The following is a 20,260-nucleotide window of genomic DNA, read 5'->3' on the forward strand; positions in this document are numbered from 1 at the left end:
CACACCACATGTCAAAGAATCACGAAGATGGAAGGAGGTAACAACTGCCGTTGCAACTTACATCTGCAAAGACATGGCCCCAATTTACAGTTCGAGAAATGGGGGTGACATTACATTACAGTCATTTGGCCGACACTTATATCCAAAGCGACTTACAATAAGTGCATTTAACGTAGGAAATCAGGAGAACTACTAGTCATCAGAGGTCATACATAAGTGTATCTAAACAAGCACCTAAGAGCAAAACCAGTGCTAAAGTAAAAGCGCAAGAAAGAGATTTTTTTTTTTTTGATGAGTGAATACTAAGAACAAGTAACAGGGTAGTAGTTCTTGAAGAGGTGAGTTTTCAACCTGCGCTGAAAGATGGGCAGCAACTCCGCTGTCCTGACATCAGTGGGGAGTTCATTCCACCACTGTAGGGCCAGGACAGAAAAGAGCCGTGAGCCGTGACCAAGTCGATCGGCAGCAGGGGCCGCTCGATGGTGTTTTAAGCCCCCAACGTACTCTTCAAGGCAGCGCTGCATGGAAGGCATTCCCCGCCCCCTACAGTTTCACCCAATCACAGCACTGGCGCTAGATTTCAACCTTTTCCCTCCTTCTGCAGTGAAGGAGTTCGACTCAACGTTATGTTGTGTCGAGCCTTCTTAATATTTTAATAATAGCGATTTTGATGTGTATTAGCAGTAGTGCTAGTAGTGCCCCTAGCGCATCCATTCAAAAAGCCATTTTTCCCGAAAACAAAACAAACGTCAATCTTAAAAGTGCAGCGTTTGACGTAAATATCATTTTAGACGAAAGTTTGACTCGTGTACATTCACAAAAAGACCCTAGATTGCATTTTGGTGACAGTTTTGCTTTAACTTACTTAGCTGCTATGTCTAGATGTCTTACAACTTATCTAGCAACAACTGGATCCCTAAAGGAGTTTTGGAAAGACACCCACTCGACCATGTCTTTGTGCAGCTCACTTAAAACTAGGTTGTCTCGTAGTTGTTTAAATAAGCAGACTGGGAGACATAGGCTAATGCCTAACTACATAGCAATAGCACTACTCGGTCGCTCTCATAACCACCCAAAAAATGAATTGGCTGCCTGGAACTTAGCTAGCGCTAACTGCTAGCCCATTACTAAGTAAACTCTGTCCTGCACGGATAAGTTTAAAAGTAGTACATGCCAACATAAACTGAATGCTCACCACTGCTAGCTATTTGAACAGATTGACTGCATTTGAGCTAACCTTGGCTTAAAATAGTTGGCTAAAATCTACCATTGAAATCTTTTTACAGTTAGCTAGCTAGCTGAGGTGTCCATTCAGCAAAGAAAATCCCTAGCAGCTAGCGCTTGGAGGGAAAAGGTTGAATTCAAGCACCAGTGCTGTGATTGGATGAAACTGTTGGGGGCGGGGAGTGCCTTCCATGCAGTGCTGCCTGGAAGAGTACGTTGGGGGCTTAAAACACCATCGAGCGCAGGGGCCACTGAGCAACGGGACAACCAGGCGTTCTGAGGCAGCAGAGCGAAGTGGTCGGGCGGGCGTGTAGGGCTTGACCATGGCCTGGAGATAGGAAGGAGCTGTTCCTTTCACTGCCTTGTAGGCTAGCACCAGAGTCTTGAACTGGATGCGAACAGCTACTGGGAGCCAGTGTAGGGACATGAGAAAAGGAGTTGTGTGGGAGAACTTAGGGCGGTCGAACACCAGATGAGCTGCAGCTTTCTGAACAAGCTCCAGAGGTCTGATGGCCGACGCAGGGGCGCCAGTAAGGAGGGAGTTGCCGTAGTCCAGCGGGGAGAAAACCAGAGCCTGGATGAGCTCCTGTGCCGTCTTGTCGGTGAGGAATGGGCGAATCCTCCTGGTGTTGTAGAGGAGAAATCTGCAGGAGCGAGCAACCGATGCAACGTTTGCAACAAATGACAGTTGGTCGTCCAGGATCACACCCAGATTGCTCGCAGTCCGAGTCGGCGTCACCAAGGTGTTGTCAATGGTGATTGCCAGGTCTCGGTGCGGACAACCTTTCCCCAGAAGGAACATCAGCTCTGTCTTGTCCAGATTGAGCTTCAGGTGGTGTGTCACCATCCACTCCAAGATGTCAGTCAAGCACGCAGCAATGCATGTCTCTACTTGTGTGTCAGTGGGAGGAAAGGACAAGATCAGCTGGGTGTCATCAGCATAACAAGGGTAAGAGAAGTCATGCGAGCAAATAACAGAACCCAGGGAGGTCATGTACAGAGAGAAAAGGAGAGGACCCATGTTTGGTGAGTTGGTGCGAACCTTCGCCCCAATTACACAATGCCAAGCCGAAAACTCATATTTTCAAGTAAGCATGTAACAAAATATAAAATATTAAAGTAAAATGTTAATGTATCAAATATAAAAAGTTAAATAGAAAACACTTTTCAACTATAGTTGCAAACAAAATAAATATATCATCTCATCTCCAGCCACTTTTCCGGGTTCTGGTTGCGGTGGCAGCAAGCTAAGTAAGGCACTCCAGATGTCTATCTCTCCAGCAACGCCTTCCAGCTCCTCCTGGGAGATCTCAAGGCGTTCGCAGGCCAGATTGGACATGTAGTCCCTCCAGTGAGTTCTGAGTCTACCCCGGGGTCTCCTCCCAGTTGGCCATGCCCAGTAAACCTCCAGTGGAAGGCGCCCAGGAGGCATCCTAATCAGATGCCCGAACCATCTCAACTGGCTCCTTTCGATGCAAAGGAGCAGCGGCTCTACTCCAACCTCCCTCCGGATGTCCGAGCTCCTCACCCTATCTCCAAGGCTGAGCCCCGACACCCTGCAGGGGAAACTCATTTCAGCCGCTTGTATCCGCGATCTCACCCTTTCGGTCACTACCCAAAGCTCATGACCATAGGTGAGGATTGGAACGAAGATCGACTGGTAAATTGAGAGCTTTGCCTTCCGGCTCAGCTCCTTCTTCGCCACAAGGTCCGGTACAATGTCCGCATTACTGCTGATGCTGCACCAATCTGCCTGTCAATCTCCCGCTCCATCCTACCCACACTCGTGAACAAGACCCACAGATACTTGAACTCCTTCACTTGAGGCAACAACTCATCCCCAACCCGGAGGGAGCAATCCACCATTTTCCGGTAGGGAACCATGACCTCAGACTTGGAGGTGCTGACTCTCATTAAGCCATTTCACACTCAGCTGCATGCCGCCCTAGTGTGTGCTGGAGGTCGCGTTCTGATGAAGCCAACAAAACCACATCATCTGCAAAGAGCAGAGATGCAATTCTGAGGTTCCTAAAACGGACACACTCCTCACCTTCGCGGCATCTTGGCTGCTATATAAATATGGGCCTAAAATGTGAAATAGGTCAAAAAAATAAAACCCATCATATAATACTCTTTAACAGTAGAACTGTTTGAATTGTAGCAGCAAACAAAAATAAATACAGGCCCAACGTAAGTATTTGTATATAAAATACCAAATATAAACATGGAACACTTTAAAGTTTAAACTATAGTAGCAAAATAAGGCTCACAATATAAATATATAAAATAACACAAGTGAACACAAGTAAACAAAACATTCCTTCAAGTTTAATTTATAGCATTATATGAAAACAACTAAAGTGCCGTAAACAACATAGATATTTGGCAACAATGCTTCAAAAATGTTTGCCTTGTGTTGCCGAATCTCAGGGAGTTTGTTTTACAGGTTGAGAGCCAGGAATACAAGCTGTTCAACTCTTTCTGGTTTAAGTGACGACCTCTGACATGTCACATTGTTTCCACTTGTACTGAACGCCCACTGTGATGGGGCACTTGTGGTAGGAATGCTCAAATAGTTCTTTGCTAGCTTGGCCACTAGTGGGAAATGTGCCTCATGCTGCCTCCACCATTACAGTGGGCCTGTCTCTGGACCAGCCTCCACAGTTTGGATATAGAGGTTGAGCTCCTTCTCAATGCACTCTCTGCTTGACTCAGGGGCCGTTGGGCTTTGCTTTGCTGCTTTTTTAAAGTAGCTGCTAAAAGTCTTCTTTTGCATCTTAGCAGGAACCTCTGCAGCTGATGGAAGGGAGGCTGCCTCTGCAGACGCTGCCTGTTCAGCCACCAGGCTCTCCAGTTCTGCAGCAGCTCTTGCCTTCATGTAGTCCACCCTCTTTTCTTTAATGTGTGTGGTTTTGAACCGAGGGTCAACAAGAGAAGTCATGTCAAACAGCTCCATGGTGGTCTGGTTATCATACGTCTCATTTAAGTAGTTTAGAATGCCTTCTTTGATGGTCTTGGTGAGCTGAGTGTCATCATCCTGAGGCTTGAGTACCTGGCTATTGAAAAGATGGAGGACCGGTTTCAAGTAGGAAACACTTGTGTTCTGCTCCCCAGACAAGGCATCTGTAAACTCTATGAGAGGACTCAATGCCTTGTTCATGGACTCCAGAATGTCCAAGTCCTGCCAAGTTTGGACCAGATGTCACATTTTCTTGTCGGCACGGAGGACCTGTGAGAGAGCTTTCTCCTGTTCTATGACCCTTTCAATCATTTTTTGCAGAGAGCCCCACCTGGTAGGGATGTCTGTGATCAGCTGATGGATGAGCAGGCAAGCCCAGTTCTGCTTGAGTATTGGCCAGTTCACGTCTTCTCTTCCATGAATTATAGAAGGCACTTACCAACTTCTTGCAGATGCCAACTGCTTGTTCTACTTAGGGTAGTTTCATAAGTAAAGGAGAAGATAAATGTAACATGAATACATTTACATATAACAGTTTACAGGACAGGTAACACATATTACATTTTCTATCAACATTTTAATTTATAGATTATATTTTATTGTTGCTGTATAGAGGGGCACACTAGGAGGTGGGAAAAATCATGACTTTTGAAAATTGTTTACAAAGTCAGGGAGAGTATTCTGGATTTTAACACTAAAACGACCAAGACGGTCATTATGGCCATTTTGGATTTTCAAAATTTAATAACTTTGTGGGGGAAAAAAAGATACAGACCTGCTGTTCCCTGAATTCTCCTAACATTGCATATATTTGCATTAAAATGAATTTTAGATCAATTGCCCAAAAAAAATTAAAAAAATTTTAGGATAAGATCTACCTAAAACGACCTTGGACGGTCAACATGACCATCTCGTAATTTGCACGTGATCGTGCACATTATGTCACTATGATGTTTTTTGGTCGCATCATTTCCTTCACAAAGTTCATTGCTCTGTCCTAGAAACACACTAGTGTTCTCCAGTGCTTCTCCATTTCAGAGAAATAGTCTAAATTTGATTTTTGATTATTGCCAACGTGTCTGGTTACAGACACCGTTACAGACGCACCATGAATACCACCGACACATTGCAGTATTTACAGGCGTTGGACAGTGGCCATTTTAAATAGTTTGAAAAATGGTATTAAAGTTGTTAAAATGTTCATTTTGGAGTCAGTTAGTTTCTTAACAAACATACTAACATATGTAATGCATTAATATCTCAATTGGGTGTTTATCTTCACAAAATATAGTTTTAAAACCGCGGTGGTCAAGATGACCGCTCACGGTTGTTCTAGTAGTTTTTAAGTTCTGGTCATTGTTTGGGACTGTTTTTATAGGTATTTTCAGTGCTTTTTTTCCGCATTTCACATTTTATCGGCCTTGTTACTATTGTTAGATTAGCAATATGTGTTTTCCGTTTTGTTTTTCAGGTAATGTTTTAACTTTTTCAATTTTGCTATTCAAGTTCAACCATGTCTCTCTGAAGTTTAAATTGTTTAAAAAGAGTATTAATTAATTAATTCATTCATTCATTCATTCATTCATTCATTCATCTTTAGCCACTTCTCCAGGGTGGGGTCGCGGTGGCAGCAAACTAAGTGGGGCACTCCAGACGTCCCTCTCCCCAGCTCCTCCTGGGGGATCCCAAGGCGTTCAAAGGCCAGATTGGACATGTAGTCCCTCCAGCGAGTTCTGGGTCTACAAACCCCAATTCCAATGAAGTTGGGACGTTGTGTAAAATATAAATAAAAACAGAATACAATGATTTGCAAATCCTTTTAGACCTATATTCAATTGAATGCACTACAAAGACAAGATATTTAATGTTCAAACTGATAAACTTGATTGTTTTTTAGCAAATATTCACTCATTTTGAATTTGATGCCTGCAACACGTTCCAAAAAAGCTGGGACGGGCATGTTTACCACTGTTACATCACATTTCCTTTTAACAACACTCAATAAGCGTTTGGGAACTGAAGACACTAATCGTTGAAGCTTTGTAGATGGAATTATTTTCCATTCTTGCTTAATGTACGACTTCAGTTGCTCAACAGTCCGGGGTCTTGGTTGTCGTATTTTGCACTTCATAATGTGCCACACATTTTCAATGGGAGACAGGTCTGGACTGCAGGCAGGCCAGTCTAGTACCTGCACTCTTTTACTATGAAGCCACGCTGTTGGAACACGTGCAGAATGTGGCTTGGCATTGTCTTGCTGAAATAAGCAGGGACGTCCCTGAAAAAGACGTCGCTTGGATGGCAGCATATGTTGCTCCAAAACCTGTATGTACCTTTCAGCATTAATGGTGCCTTCACAGATGTGCAAGTTACCCATGCCATGGGCACTAACACACCCCCATACCATCACAGATGCTGGCTTTTGAACTTTGCGCTGATAACAATCTGGATGGTCCTTTTCCTCTTTAGCCCGGAGGACAGGACGTCCATGATTTCCAAAAACAATTTGAAATGTGGACTCGTCAGGCCACAGCGCACTTTTCCACTTTGCGTCAGTCCATCTCAGATGAGCTCGGGCCCAGAGAAGCCGGCGGCGTTTCTGGGTGTTGTTGATATATGGCTTTCGCTTTGCATGGTAGAGTTTTACCTTGCACTTGTAGATGTAGCGATGAACTGTGTTAACTGACAATGGTTTTCCGAAGTGTTCCTGAGCCCACGTGGTAATATCCTTTACAGAATGATGTCGGGTTTTAATGCAGTGCTGCCTGAGGGATCGAAGGTCACGGGCGTTTAATGTTGGTTTTCGGCCTTGCCGCTTACGTGCAGAGATTTCTCCGGATTCTGTGAATCTTTTGATGATATTATGGACTGTAGATGATGAAATCCCTAAATTCCTTGCAATTGTACAATGAGAAACGTTGTTCTTAAACTTTTGGACTATTTGCTCACGCAGTTTTTTCACAAAGTGGTGCTTGTGAACGACTGAGCTTTTCGGGGATGCTCCTTTAATACCGAATCATGACACTCACCTGTTTCCAATTAACCTGTTCACCTGTGGAATGTTCCAAACAGGTGTTTTTTGAGCATTCCTCAACTTTCCCAGTCTTTTGTTGCCCCTGTCCCAGCTTTTTTTGGAACATGTTGCAGGCATCAAATTCAAAATGAGTGAATATTTGCAAAAAACAATAAATTTTATCAGTTTGAACATTATATATCTTGTCTTTGTAGTGTATTCAATTGAATATAGGTCGAAAAGGATTTTCAATTCATTGTATTCTGTTTTTATTCACGTTTTACACAACGTCCCAACTTCATTGGAATTGGGGTTTGTAGTTATAAAATAGTAAAAATACTTATAGTTGTTAAAATGTTAATTTTGGTGTTAATTAGTTTCATAACAGACATACTAACATATGCAATGCATTAATATCTCAACTGGGTATTTATCTTGACAGAATATAGAATTTTAAATCCATGGGGGTTCATTGTGACCACCCATTGGCGTTTTAGGTAGGAGTGAAATCCCGGTCGTTTAAAATGGCTTTTAAACTTGAGCTCAGAAACTCAATTGCAGACATATTTTGCCATGTATAGCTGTTACTATAAAAACTAAAGTGTTTCAATACATTAATCCTCCTGACAGCAATCTAAAATGCATCTTGCATTTATCCCGTCACAATCGTCATGACAATTTATTACGCAGGATGCTTTGCACAACACATGTCGCCTGGCAATGGTTTTAATTCCTTTACCACAACCAACAAGCTTACTTGCATTACTGCTTGCTGGTAAAAAAAAATAATAAATAAAAATACGCCATTCAGGTTTCAAATTGGTTGAGTTCAACAGATAAACTGAGCTCTGAGTACCATTTTTGGCGAGATTTGTTTTGTAGCTGTTGTTTTGTAGCAAACAGCTCACTTAAAATGGGATTTACTTCGACTACACCCCCATTCATCCAAGATTTTAAACAAGCATGTCACGTAACAACAAACATAGCACCTTCAAGACAATAAAATACTACGTGGCCTACTATAAGGTTTATTATTACTGAAATATGTATTTACATTGTTTTAGACACTCACCAATGGCTAGGTGAAGTTGGTGGCCAAAACCCTGTAAGCGTGTCCAGTCACTCATCGTAAGAGCAAGGATGTTGTTCGTGGCATTATCTGTGGTGACACAGACTAGATTATCCTAAAGCAGTCCCTATGACTAAAGAGCTTCGCTGAGACCTCTGGCTTTAATTTCGCCCGTGTGGTCATCTGGGAAATAGCCTGTCTGTAAACACCGACTGCAGAGTGTCCAGTCTCGGATGAAGTGTCAGGCTCTTGTAGGGATGTGTAATTCAGCTCATCCACATATCTGTTGTTGTAGTGTAGTAGAATACCTTGTGGATTTCCTCCTCTGGTTTGGCGCGACACTCTTGATATAAACGAGGCAATTCATTTTGAGTGAAGTGTCTTCGGCTTGGCATTGTGTACCTTCGGTCGAGTGTTTGCATCAATTCACAAAACCCCCCGTTTCTCGACCTTGTAAATTGGGGCCATGTCTTTGCAGATGTAAGTTGCAACGGCAGTCGTTATCCCCCTCCATCTACATGATTCTTTGACATATGGTGTGCCGCGAGCCAAAGCCTCTTGCAACATCTGAGTCTGAGGTTTGTCTTGAACACTCGACTGTGCTTTTGCGGCTCTCATATGTAGACTCTCCTTACTGTTTGACATGACTCTTGAGTAGGTGGTAAAAGAGGCTAGTGGTGTTTTGAGTCTGTTGTGGGGACCGGTGTGCAGCATGTTTTGCAAAGTATGGTTTTCTGGTCCGTTGCAGACTTTTCATACCCAAATCACGTCGGTACGATAGAAGTAGTCCCCTTTAGGTACAAGCCTCTCATTTTGTCCTGGCTGGTCAGAGTCCTTCTGTTTGGAATTACCACGTTCTGCGTTACGGTCACTGTCCCTCCATGTTTGCTTGTATTGCCTTCGTGCAAATTTCTTTGCCTGCTTTTGTGCTGTGCAAAGAGCGGAAAGGGTCGTCCAAATGACGAAAAATATAGCTGTAAAGAGTGTGATTGCGACACAACGAAATAAACGATAGACATTTTCTATTGTCAAACAATATATATCGTCATATCGCACAGCCCTAGGAGAGTGAGAAAAGTAGGGGAGTATGTGCCGGGTTGTTAGCTGACTGGCACTTGGGGTCCAAATTAAAGCTGGAACGTAGCCTGGTGCCCTGCTGTAGTAGGTCGTCCAAACACTTGTGATCTGTGACCTTAGTCTGTCTTAAATTTTCCTGATTGGAGAACGACGGGGAGACAGAATAAGATTTTGAATCTCCTCTGGCATCTTGTTTGAAAGGGGAGTGGTGGTGACATCAGGCACTGGTGAGGAGCAGATGGGGGAAGAATACAGGGGAAGAATTATGTTAACAACTTCATTCCAGATTTGATTGGATGTACACCATCTGCTCAGAAAAGGTGTTTCTGTCTCCAGAAAAATTGAAATTGTCAATGACGTTCTGATTTTCTAAACTGCATGTTGTAAAGCCATGAATAGAATGCCAGTAATCTATTGAACTTATTTATCCGTCTGTTGACTGTTGTTCATATATTAGTTGCTGGATTTCTCCTTTTATGTCAGAGACCAAAGCCCCTGGAAAACAGTTTTTGGTTGTCTTATTGCTTATGGTTCTATTAGCAGAGTTTCCTATAATGAGGGTGCCTGGTTCTATTGTTTCCTCCAGTGGGGTTTCATGGTTTGGTCGTTTGTCTGAGCAAGTCCTTTTAAACTTTGGTAAAAGCAGTTCTTGTTCCTCCTTAGATCTATTAGCAGCATTACCCTCCGCATCTAACTCAGGCAGGTTAGCCAATGGCACACATCTGTTTTTCAGGTGTAAAGTTGGTTACTGTGGCTTATGTTTAGCTCCTTTATTTGCCCCGGTGTCAGGTGTAGAGGTAAGATGAACAGCTCTCTTGGAGTGACGGCGCAACTTTCCATTTGTCTTTGGGCTTAGCACCCAGTTTTTGAAGTTATCTATCTGTTAGGGTTGGTTCAAGTTTGGCTTTGCCAAGTTTTGGAAAACTTATGGATATATTCCAAGCAAAAGATAGTCCTGTGTTTGGGGTAAATCCCTGAGAGATGACCCAGTCATAGGCAGTGTGTCAGCAAGTCTGTTTTGTTTTTCCAGTGCAAATATTTCATATTCCAGCAAAAAAAAAATCCTTTAATAGGGAGAAAAAATAGTAAGAAACCTCAGGGAGAGCAAGAGTGGAGGGGTCTCTCTCCCAAGATGGTCAGACATGCAATGGATGTTGTGTGTGCAGAATGAAACAATTTGGAGAATACAACATTGAAAGAGGATAACAGTATTACAATGGAATTATAAGATATATGAAGAATATGATGAGGAGTATGCCAAGCAGTGTCATGATGCCACCGGAACAGCCTAGGACCTCAATACACGTGGCCACCATCACCGTGTCGACCTGGCAGGAGGACAGACTACACATGAACAGAGGGGAGACTACCATCACAAAATTCACCTACATGGGAGAAGAGACAAGAAAAAACAGTCACACATCAGAGTGAGCGAAGGATATAACATTGAAACAGGACAACAAAATAATATGGATTGATAAGGTATATAAAAAATGTGATGAGGAGGATGCCAAACAGTGTCCAAGTGGTGACTAGCATCACGATCGAGACCTGGAAGGAGGACAGACTACACGTGCACACAGGGGAGACTCACATCACACCATTCCCATATACAGGAGAAGACATCATCTAGAGAAAGAGAAAAGATGTGAGAGAAGAGAATAGTTTGCAGTAGTCAGTAATCTTTTTTTGGGGGGTGGGGGTCCCCCTATGCCTCTGCGATTGTAGTTGGCCAATTACCCCACTCTTCCGAGCCATCCCGGTCACTGCTCCACCCCCTCTGCCATTCCGGGGAGGGCTGCAGACTACCATATGTCTCCTCTGATACATGTGGCATCGCCAGCACCTTTTTTTCACATGACAGTAAGGAGTTTCACCAGGGGACCGTAGCTCATGGGAGGATCACGCTATTCCCCCCAGTCCCCCCCCCCAAAAAAAACAGGTGCCCTGACCAATCAGAGGAGGTGCTAGTGCAGCAACCAGGACACATACCCACATCTGACTTCTCACCCGCAAACATGGCCAATTGTGTATGTAGGGACGTCCAACCAAGCCGGAGGTAACACGGGGATTCGAACCGACAACCCCCATGTTGGTAGTCAACAGAATAGACCACTACGCTACCTGGACGCCAATAGTCAATAATCTATACTCTATAATCTCGTCAGCAGAACAGTGATTAGTAAATTCATTGAGACAGAAACCGACCCGTCATGCAGTAAAGGTCGTGAAGTACTCAATTTAAAGGCAACTAATTGTAGGTTAAGGGAAAAAAGATGAGTTTTAAGTTTGGATTTAAAGGACTCAACAGACTGTTTGCCTGATGGCAGCAGGCAGGTTATTCTACAAGAGCGGGGCCCAATAGGAAAAGGCCCTGCCACCAGCTGGCATCTTTTTAACTTTGGATACACATGGGAGCCCTGTATTTTGAGAGTGGAGAGCTCGAGGTGGAATGTACAGTTTAAGGAGATCAGACAGGTAAGATGGGGCAAGCCAATTTAGGATTTTACATGTCAGCAGAAGCACAGTGAAGTCTGATCTAACATGGATAGGAAGCCAATGAAGGGAGACCAGAAGTGGTGTAATATGTTCAAATTCTCTTATTTTAGTTAGGATTCTAGCTGCAGCATTTTGAACCATCTGAAGACTTTTAGTACTAGCCTGTGGCAGACCTGAAAACAGATGATTACAGTAATCAAGTCTGGATGAAATGAATGCGTGTATTAGTCTCTGCATCAGCCATGGACAGGAAAGACTGAATTTTAGCTATATTACATAAGTGAAAAAGGCAGTCTTGGTGATTTCTTTAATGTGCTCATCAAAGTAAAGGCTAGGATCAAATGTAACTAAGATCTTTGGCTGACGCACCTTGTGAAATTACAGAGTTGTCAATTGCTATTGTTACTTGATCAAATTGGTGTCTGTGTCTAGCAGGGCCAACGACCATCATCTCAATTTTATCCAAATTTAAAAGCAAGAAATGTAATTTCACAGCAGTCAAGCAAGCTTCTAAATTAGTCATTTGAGTATATCATCATTGAGTATAATCATCAGCCCTAAAAGGTACATACAGCTGAGTATCATCCATATAGCAATGGAAATGTATTCCATGACTGTGTATAATTTGGCCAAGAGGTGAAATATTAAGAGATAAAAGTAGAGGGCCAAGAAGTGAGCCCTGAGGTACGCCATATTTAATGTCAGAGAATTTCAGTTAATGTTATTATAGCAAACAAACTTTTTCCTGATAATTAGGACTTATTCAAAGAGAGAGATAGGCAATCTCCGCTGAGCTGGATGGCATAGCGGTGCAACGCTTGTCTTTCGATTTAATTGAAGGCATTAATTGTTAAGGATTCTGTTGTTCTACAGCATTGTTATTTGTTGGGGGGGTGTTTGTCAATAAAAAAAAAATTCCAACCAAAAGGTTTGGTGTATTTGATGCATGTTTGTGATCCCTAGGGATTTGACATAATAAAAGCTTGTGACATTTTTTTGTCATGGATCATCATCAGCAGCAGCAGTCACTCGGGTTGAGTATGACTGTCCTCCCTCTGGGTCTTCAGGTGGGCGTAGAGGCCAATCCTGGAGCCGCATAAAGGGAGGACGCCTGTGCGTGACAGCTTTTTACGTGGGGTGGCTGATGCGCCTGGCATGGAGAACAAAGACGATTGGGGACCACCCTCTGTTGCAGCCTTCATCCACCTTAACTGCCTTTGTGACCTGGAGACATCTTCCACCAGTTCCGCCATTGAGGTCTCTGTTGGATCGCGCTTCGTCTGGAATCTCCCCCTTGACCTGTCCACCTTGGGTGACCCTACAAAGAGCCAACCTCCAGATGGCATAGCTCTTGGGATCATTAGTACATTCAAGAATCACAGATCATGGATAAATCATAGACATATATAAATGCTCATAATAATGGGTTTGGAATCCCGAGACAACGCCCGAGAAAGCGCTGTGAAACAGAAGCAAAGAAATGGCATACTAGCTCCAACAAATTTAAGATTTGAGATTTATATTTATAAGATTTATATTTATTTATAATGTCTTTATTGTCATTTCTCAGTTCTCACAAATTTTCTCGTCTGCATCCAACGCTTCCTATACACAAGGAGCAGTGGGCAGCTGCAGTGCAGCATGCGGGGGACCAACTACAGTTCCAGATTTCAGTCAACTATTAGCCTAAGTCTATAGCATTTTATAACCTGAACCTAACAAGAGTCAAACAGAGATACAAACACTCATATTTCTGTTTTAACAATACTTTTAATGAGATAGCTGTAACAGTAAGCTTAACAGTAACAGGCTTAACTCTGAAAATTTTCAGACAAAGAAATCAGAAATCATTCAGAAATGCACAGTAAAGAATGAAAAATAAATGAACAAACTGTAATAAATAGAACAACGTAGCGCATTTATAGTAATAGCAGCACAGCTGATCTGTTTGGGCATTTTGTCTTCCCTTTAACGGCCAAGGTGAACTGAAACATGACGTCACTGCTGTGAGTGAGGGGGATGTCACGCACTCAAGCTGAGATGTTGAGTTCCACATTTTAACAGTGCAATTAAAAAGTATAAGTATAGTACAGGAATGTGTCGACAAAATGTATTTTTACAGTTCACCTTTATTAATAGCCTAATTTAGCAAAAAGGAAAAAAAAAATATCCGAATCCCAAAATTGAAAACTGAATACCTACCCAACAAACAAATATCCGGATAGCTGAATATTTGGGTCCAGCCCTACTAAGAGTACATCTGTTGCCATCTTAAAATGCTGTGATTGCAGCCATTCTCAAATATCTGAATGGTGCACGTGGCCATTGAAACTAGTTACGGCAGTTTGCATATGAAACCGATCATTGTTTTCGGTTGTTATGCCACTGTATTGTTTATAAGGGTGGGGATACCTGCAGTCATTTGACAATGAAGAGGTCCTTTAGATGAGTGATGAAACATATATCTTTCAATAAACACATGCAGATGAACTGATTCAACTTTCTGTGATATCAAGAGTCTCAAAAGCTGTAATAACGGACTATCAGTGACTTGTCACATAGATAAGCTGTGTGTCTTGATGGATTCGAGGAGTGCAGAGTCATTGTGTGATCTATTGGTTGAGATATCAATAACTTACTCTACCGAGCGAAAAGGTGGGTGAAAACATGGACTGAAAGTAGAGCTGAGCAGAGAGCGGAGTGGTAAAGCATCTGCAAGGCAGAAGCTTTAAAAAAAAAGTTCAGTTCAAGAGGGGAGGCATTTTTGAAAATTCTTGCTCACTAGCTGGCATTTTAGTGTGGACTGCTTCGACAACTATGTACTGATCATGATCACCTTTGTTTGATTCAATTCCCTGAAGGCAACGGCAGTACCATCGTTGTACACGGTAGAATGCTCCAATGTCTTTAAATTGACTGCCTGTCACTTGTTAAATCCCACCCCAGCAGTTATATTTTGTGCGTCATATCGCAGAAGCGTACAGCACCCTAAATGCCGTTTCATGTAGTCTTAAAAAAAGGCGACCTTCTTATTCAGCCTCTTTACTGTCGCCTGATTATCATTTTGCAATAACTAGTGCACAAGTGTATCTACCGACTTTACTCTGAACTTGTACACACACATTCACCTTACTAGTATTCTTGTGAATGGACGTGTATGCGTCTAGTAACTTAGTTAAGTGATTCTATGCAAATAAAATGCAACTTAACTAGTTAACATGTCACAATGAAAAGCATTCAGTTTTAGAGGTGCTTCTGAAATAGATTTAGACACGTGACACAAATGTGAGCTTTTGTGCTTTTTTTATAAAGATGTTCAAACAATAAATTTAATTTTGGTAATACAGGAGGGGTCAAGAATTACACACTGCTTGTGCTCGGCCCCTGTAATTGCTAGGCGTCATTTTATTTTTCTGAACAAATGTGGGGTAAAACGGAGTATATAGGCAATATGTAATTGTAGTAAACTTGACTTGTATATGCAAGTGTGCTTGTGTGGTTGAGGGCTGTAACCCGGTGGATGTTGCTCATTATTCCATAACCCACTGATGAAAATAGAAGTTGTACAGATGAACTGTAGTGGCAAAATCTTGCTTGTTAGCTACAGCATGAGATTATCCTTCTTGTGGCTTCCAACTATTCATTCAGCTGCTTTAGAGCCTGACACAGTTCATTTTGGGTATGGTCCCCCCCCACCCACCCACCCATAGAAGAATGACAAAAAAAAAAAGTGCTATACAGAAGGTGTAAATGATATTGTATGAACCTTATAACTGCAGTTCTCGTGCCTTAAATGTGTTTGAATCTGTGTGCACTGCTGCATGTTTAACTTTGCTTGCACATTTTTTGGTTTTGTGTCTGTTTGTGTGTAGTTTTGATCAGGCGATGCAGGCCTTGAGCTCTGTGGTTGGCAGCCAAACAGAAGACCTCTATGAGGTATTCGAGGAGATGCGGGGCCACCTCTACCTGCACACAGGATCCCTGCTGTTAAAGATGGCCCATGAGCGCGAGCACCAGTGGAGGGCCGTCACAGACCTAGCTGCACTCTGCTACCTGCTAGCTTATCAGGTATAGGGGTCCTTTTTTTTTTAAACAATATTTTCATTGATTTAAAGTTTTTAAGAACATTTTAGTAACAGGAAACCCATAAATGATTTGAATAATATATGGAGGGCTGTGGCATTACTAGACTCAGTTTGCGAGCAGGAAGTTGGCGTGGCAAAAATGAAAACCGTATACAGTTAGAGGCATGAAAGGACATGAAACTCCATTTTTCAAATTTCCCCACAAGTTAAGCGAAACAGATAAAGGAAACTGGGAAGAACATTTTTTTTTTCATTATGTCTTTTTATTATGCTAATTTAATGGTTTTTCTCCCCAAGAATTCAACTCAGTAAATAATTAACCTGTAAAGCGCAATTCAAAATGTGCACAAATAGGAACTGGCAGTTGGAGTTGGGCCGTGTAAGCCTGCTTGTTGCACTGTGTCACAAAACGTGGCAGTGACTAGGGATCGCTGTCCGATCGATGCTGGAAAGCAACAGCAACTTAAATCATATTTGAGTTAGACCCAAAACTCTCTCTGCAGTTGTGCACCCTTAGTGTTTAATATCATAGTCATGTTATCCACACCTGTTTGTTCATTTGGAGGCTGCAGGTGGAGGCGTCCTTCTTTGACGCAATTGGACCCCCCCCCCCCCGGCACTTCCCCTCGCAAAAAAAAAAAAAACAGTGTTAGACAGCTGTTCCTGTCTTCACAGCTTGCCATGTCTTGTCTTTACAGCTGGCATGAAAGCACATAACAAATACGTGTGCTCCCTCCCTGGCTCGTAAACAGCCTGTCATATCCCTTGATAATGGAGCATGCTACGAGTGACACATAAACAGCCAGGTAGCAACAGGTGTGTTGTTCAGTTGCACCATCAACATGACACAACAACAGAAATGGCTTGGGTGAGAAAATAAGTGCACATGGTGAGGAAAATGTTAATTAAAAAAAGGACTCCAGTTCTCCAGTTTGGCAGTTTTTTAGTTTTTGTAAGTCTGACCGATAGATATCAGAACAAAGTAAGGTGGTTAAATTCAAAATAAAATGGTTAAATGTACCCTTTTTTCTCCAGGTCTTTATTAAAAATAGGTCATAAAAATGATAAAAAATTATTAATATTGACTGAAATGAAACATTATATCATGATACATTTTCCAGCCATATCACCCAGCCCTGGTTCATCATGTGACTCCAGAGTTAACAACTTTGGAGGAGGGTTTGAGGCATACTGAAAGAATTTCTGATAGTATATCAATTATGGACATTCAAAAGGTTGTTAATCTAGGGCACAGCCAAAATGTTACCTGGGGACAGGGCACAGTGACCACACTTGTCTTCCAAATCAGGATATATTGCATCAGGTTTACAGTTTAGTAAACAGCACTGTTGCATAACGACCGAAATCACCAATCGCTTTCATATGCAAATTACCGTGACCACTAACTAGAGCTACAATGGCCATGTGTACTATTCACAGAGGATTGGGGAATAGTTGAAATCACAGCATTGTATGATGGGGACAGATGTACTCTTAGCCTCCCTCCTCTGTTTGGGGATGGTCGTTCTCTCTTAACATAGGTGGCCTCTTTGACTCCCCGTTCTTACCAGCATTCCTCTCTATCAAGGATGTGCATATCCTCATCCTTGAAAGAGTGGCCACTGGCCTGTAGATGGTGTAGACTGTGGATTTGTGGTCTGGTGTGTTAGCTCTCCTGTGTTGTGCTATCCTCTTGGCCAGCATCTGTTTGGTTTCCCCAATGTACAAGTCACGGCAATCCTTCCGGCACTTAACAGTGTACACTATATTGTTCTGTTTGTGCCAGGGGACCCGATCCTTGGGGTGGACCCATTTTTGGCACAGCGAGTTTTGGGGTTTGAGAGCAACACAGAGGTGGTGTTTGGAAAATAGACGTCTCAACTGTTCCGACACTCCCGCCGCATACAGAATCACAACTGGTTTATGCTTAGACAGCTGTTGTCCTTCTCCTCTCTTCAGTCGGCTGGTGCACTGTTTGGGCGTCTTCCTGGCTTTGACAAACTCCCAGTTAGTATAACCACACTTAACCAGGGCCTGTCTAATGTGGGATTTCTCCCCTTCCCTGGCCGCTGTGTTGGTGGGGACGTTGTCAACTCGGGGGTACAGTGCCTGATGACTCATAGTTTGTGCTCCAGTGGATGATGAGAGTCAAACCTTAAGTACTGATCAGCATGTGTTGGTTTATGGTAAACATCAACAATCAAATGTCCCCCATCACCAATTGCAATTTCACAGTCTAAGAAGGCTATCCTGTCCTTTTTCACAGCCTTCCTGGTGAACCTGATTTGGTTGTCCACAGATTTAATGTGGTTAGTGAAATGTGGTTTGACCTGAGATGTAATTTTAACCCATTTTGACAATTATCTAGAGTTACAATGGCCATGTATACTATTCAGATTATTCCCCAATCTTCCGTGAATAATACTCATGGCCATTGTAACTCTAATCAATGGTCATGGCAGTTTGCATATGAAACCGATCATTCTTTTCAGTCATTATGCAACTTTGCTGTTTATAAGATTGGGGATACCTGCTGTCAGCTGAGACTGGCAAAGTCACTTAGATGAGTGATGAAATGTTTCTCCCATAACACGTTTTGTCCAGATGAACTGATTAAACTTTCTGGGATTTTCTTACCTGGACTGAGCATGCATCCACACAAAACTTGACTTAACTTGCTGAGCTGATGACAAGTGAATGACAACAGCTGCTACACCATCTTTGTAGTCCGAGAAAATTGGTGTCACTGGATCTTTTTCTTTCTGCCTCTTACATCAAAATTGTCGCAACACTGTTCTATATCGACTGCCTTTCCAACAGACTTACCTCCATTAACATGTTTCAAACTGATAAAATAACTTGTTAATGGAGGTAAGTCACTGATTTCAGCTTAAAGTTTTAACAGTGCAGACAATATCACCAAAGAAGAATTGCCATTCTTCAAATGTAAAGCCTAAATAATGCTCAAAAAACGAGTTGACTGTAGACTGAACATACTCAATATGGCATGGGCACAGTTCATCAAAGTGATGGGGGGAGAGTCGGGCGCTATAACAAATTGTAGGTGTGACCAAATTATGTGCTAGTGCCACTAACTGAAAAATTTAGTTGCACCAGTGCCATCAATTGGCTGGCAGCCATACCAACATGTACCCTGGCTTTGCCAAATGACGGAAGCTAGGCAGGTATGGGCTTGGGTAGTACGTGGATGGGAGATGACCTGGGAAAATGGGGTTGCTGCCGGAAATGGTGTTTGTGTGCCAGTAGGGGGCAGTCTTCCCTCTGGTCCTATTAAAAACAACAAATATCAAATCGCAATGCCACACCCAGTGCAGTGATGGGGACACTGTGCTGTAGGAGATGCCATCCTTCGAATGAGATGTTAAACCGAAATCCTGACTCACTGTGGTCCCTAAAGATCCCATGGCACTTATCACAAAGAGTAGGGAGTTCCCGAGTGTCCTGGCAAAATTCCCAACCTGGCTCTCTCCATCTGGCCACCTAATCATCTCCCCATATAATTGGCTGAGATTCCTCCCTCCACCTCAAGCTGTGGTTGAAGTGAGTTATCCCCTTCAATGTGAAACGCTTTGGGTGTCTGGAAAAGTGTTATATAAATGTAATGATTGTTATTATTATCCATGTTAAATGTTAACGTGGAGGCTTGTATCACAATTATTCAATCAGTAAGTAACATATTGTAAAAATCTAAATTTGTCAAGGTGCATAGAAAAGCCTACAAAACAAATCCATGCTTACCTGGGAATTTCTGTGATTCAAGTCCAGAAAGTAAAATCTTCAGAGCAGAATAAATTGACAGCTGGATCTTCCACTAAGCTATCAGGCTATGTTCAGACTGGCAGGTCAAATCGGATTTTTGGCATTTCTAGATTGTAATCAGATTGCTTTTATGAAGTCTGGAAAATAATAAATCACATGGAAACCAATTTTTGCATATCAGATTTAAACCAAATGTGTTGGTGGTTTGAAATATGATTTAAATCAGATTTCTAGATAAGTGTCTCAGTCTGGCCGCTCAAATTAGATTTCAAGTGATCCTTTACGTCACTTGTGGTGAAAAATAATGCTGACATCACATACAAAGCACAGTAACAAAATGGAAGAAATGAAAGAAGAGGCTAGATATATCTACCTCCTCTATAACAGATTCTGTCTGATATAACAGGAATTCTCAAATGTGACTGGACATTGTTACAGTAACAGTAACCAAGGCAATAGGTCAATTAGGCATGGCCAAACTACAGCCCGTGGACCAGTTGTGGACTGTTGCCTGTTTTCAAGTGGTCCAGTGTGAATTTTAAACATAAAATGGA

At 42.4% G+C, this 20,260-nt stretch overlaps 1 protein-coding gene across 1 annotated transcript in view; it reads left to right on the forward strand.

The window, feature by feature from the left end:
- ranbp2 (RAN binding protein 2) overlaps positions 1-20,260 on the forward strand; it is an 83,665-nt gene that overhangs the window by 16,023 nt on the left and 47,382 nt on the right. Inside the window, exon 7 of the mRNA XM_056290031.1 lies at positions 15,714-15,909. Coding sequence (XP_056146006.1) covers positions 15,714-15,909 — 196 coding nt within the window. The remainder of the gene's footprint in view (positions 1-15,713; positions 15,910-20,260) is intronic.

Source organism: Lampris incognitus, chromosome 11 (assembly GCF_029633865.1).
Source record: "Lampris incognitus isolate fLamInc1 chromosome 11, fLamInc1.hap2, whole genome shotgun sequence".
Classification (NCBI taxonomy): domain Eukaryota; kingdom Metazoa; phylum Chordata; class Actinopteri; order Lampriformes; family Lampridae; genus Lampris; species Lampris incognitus.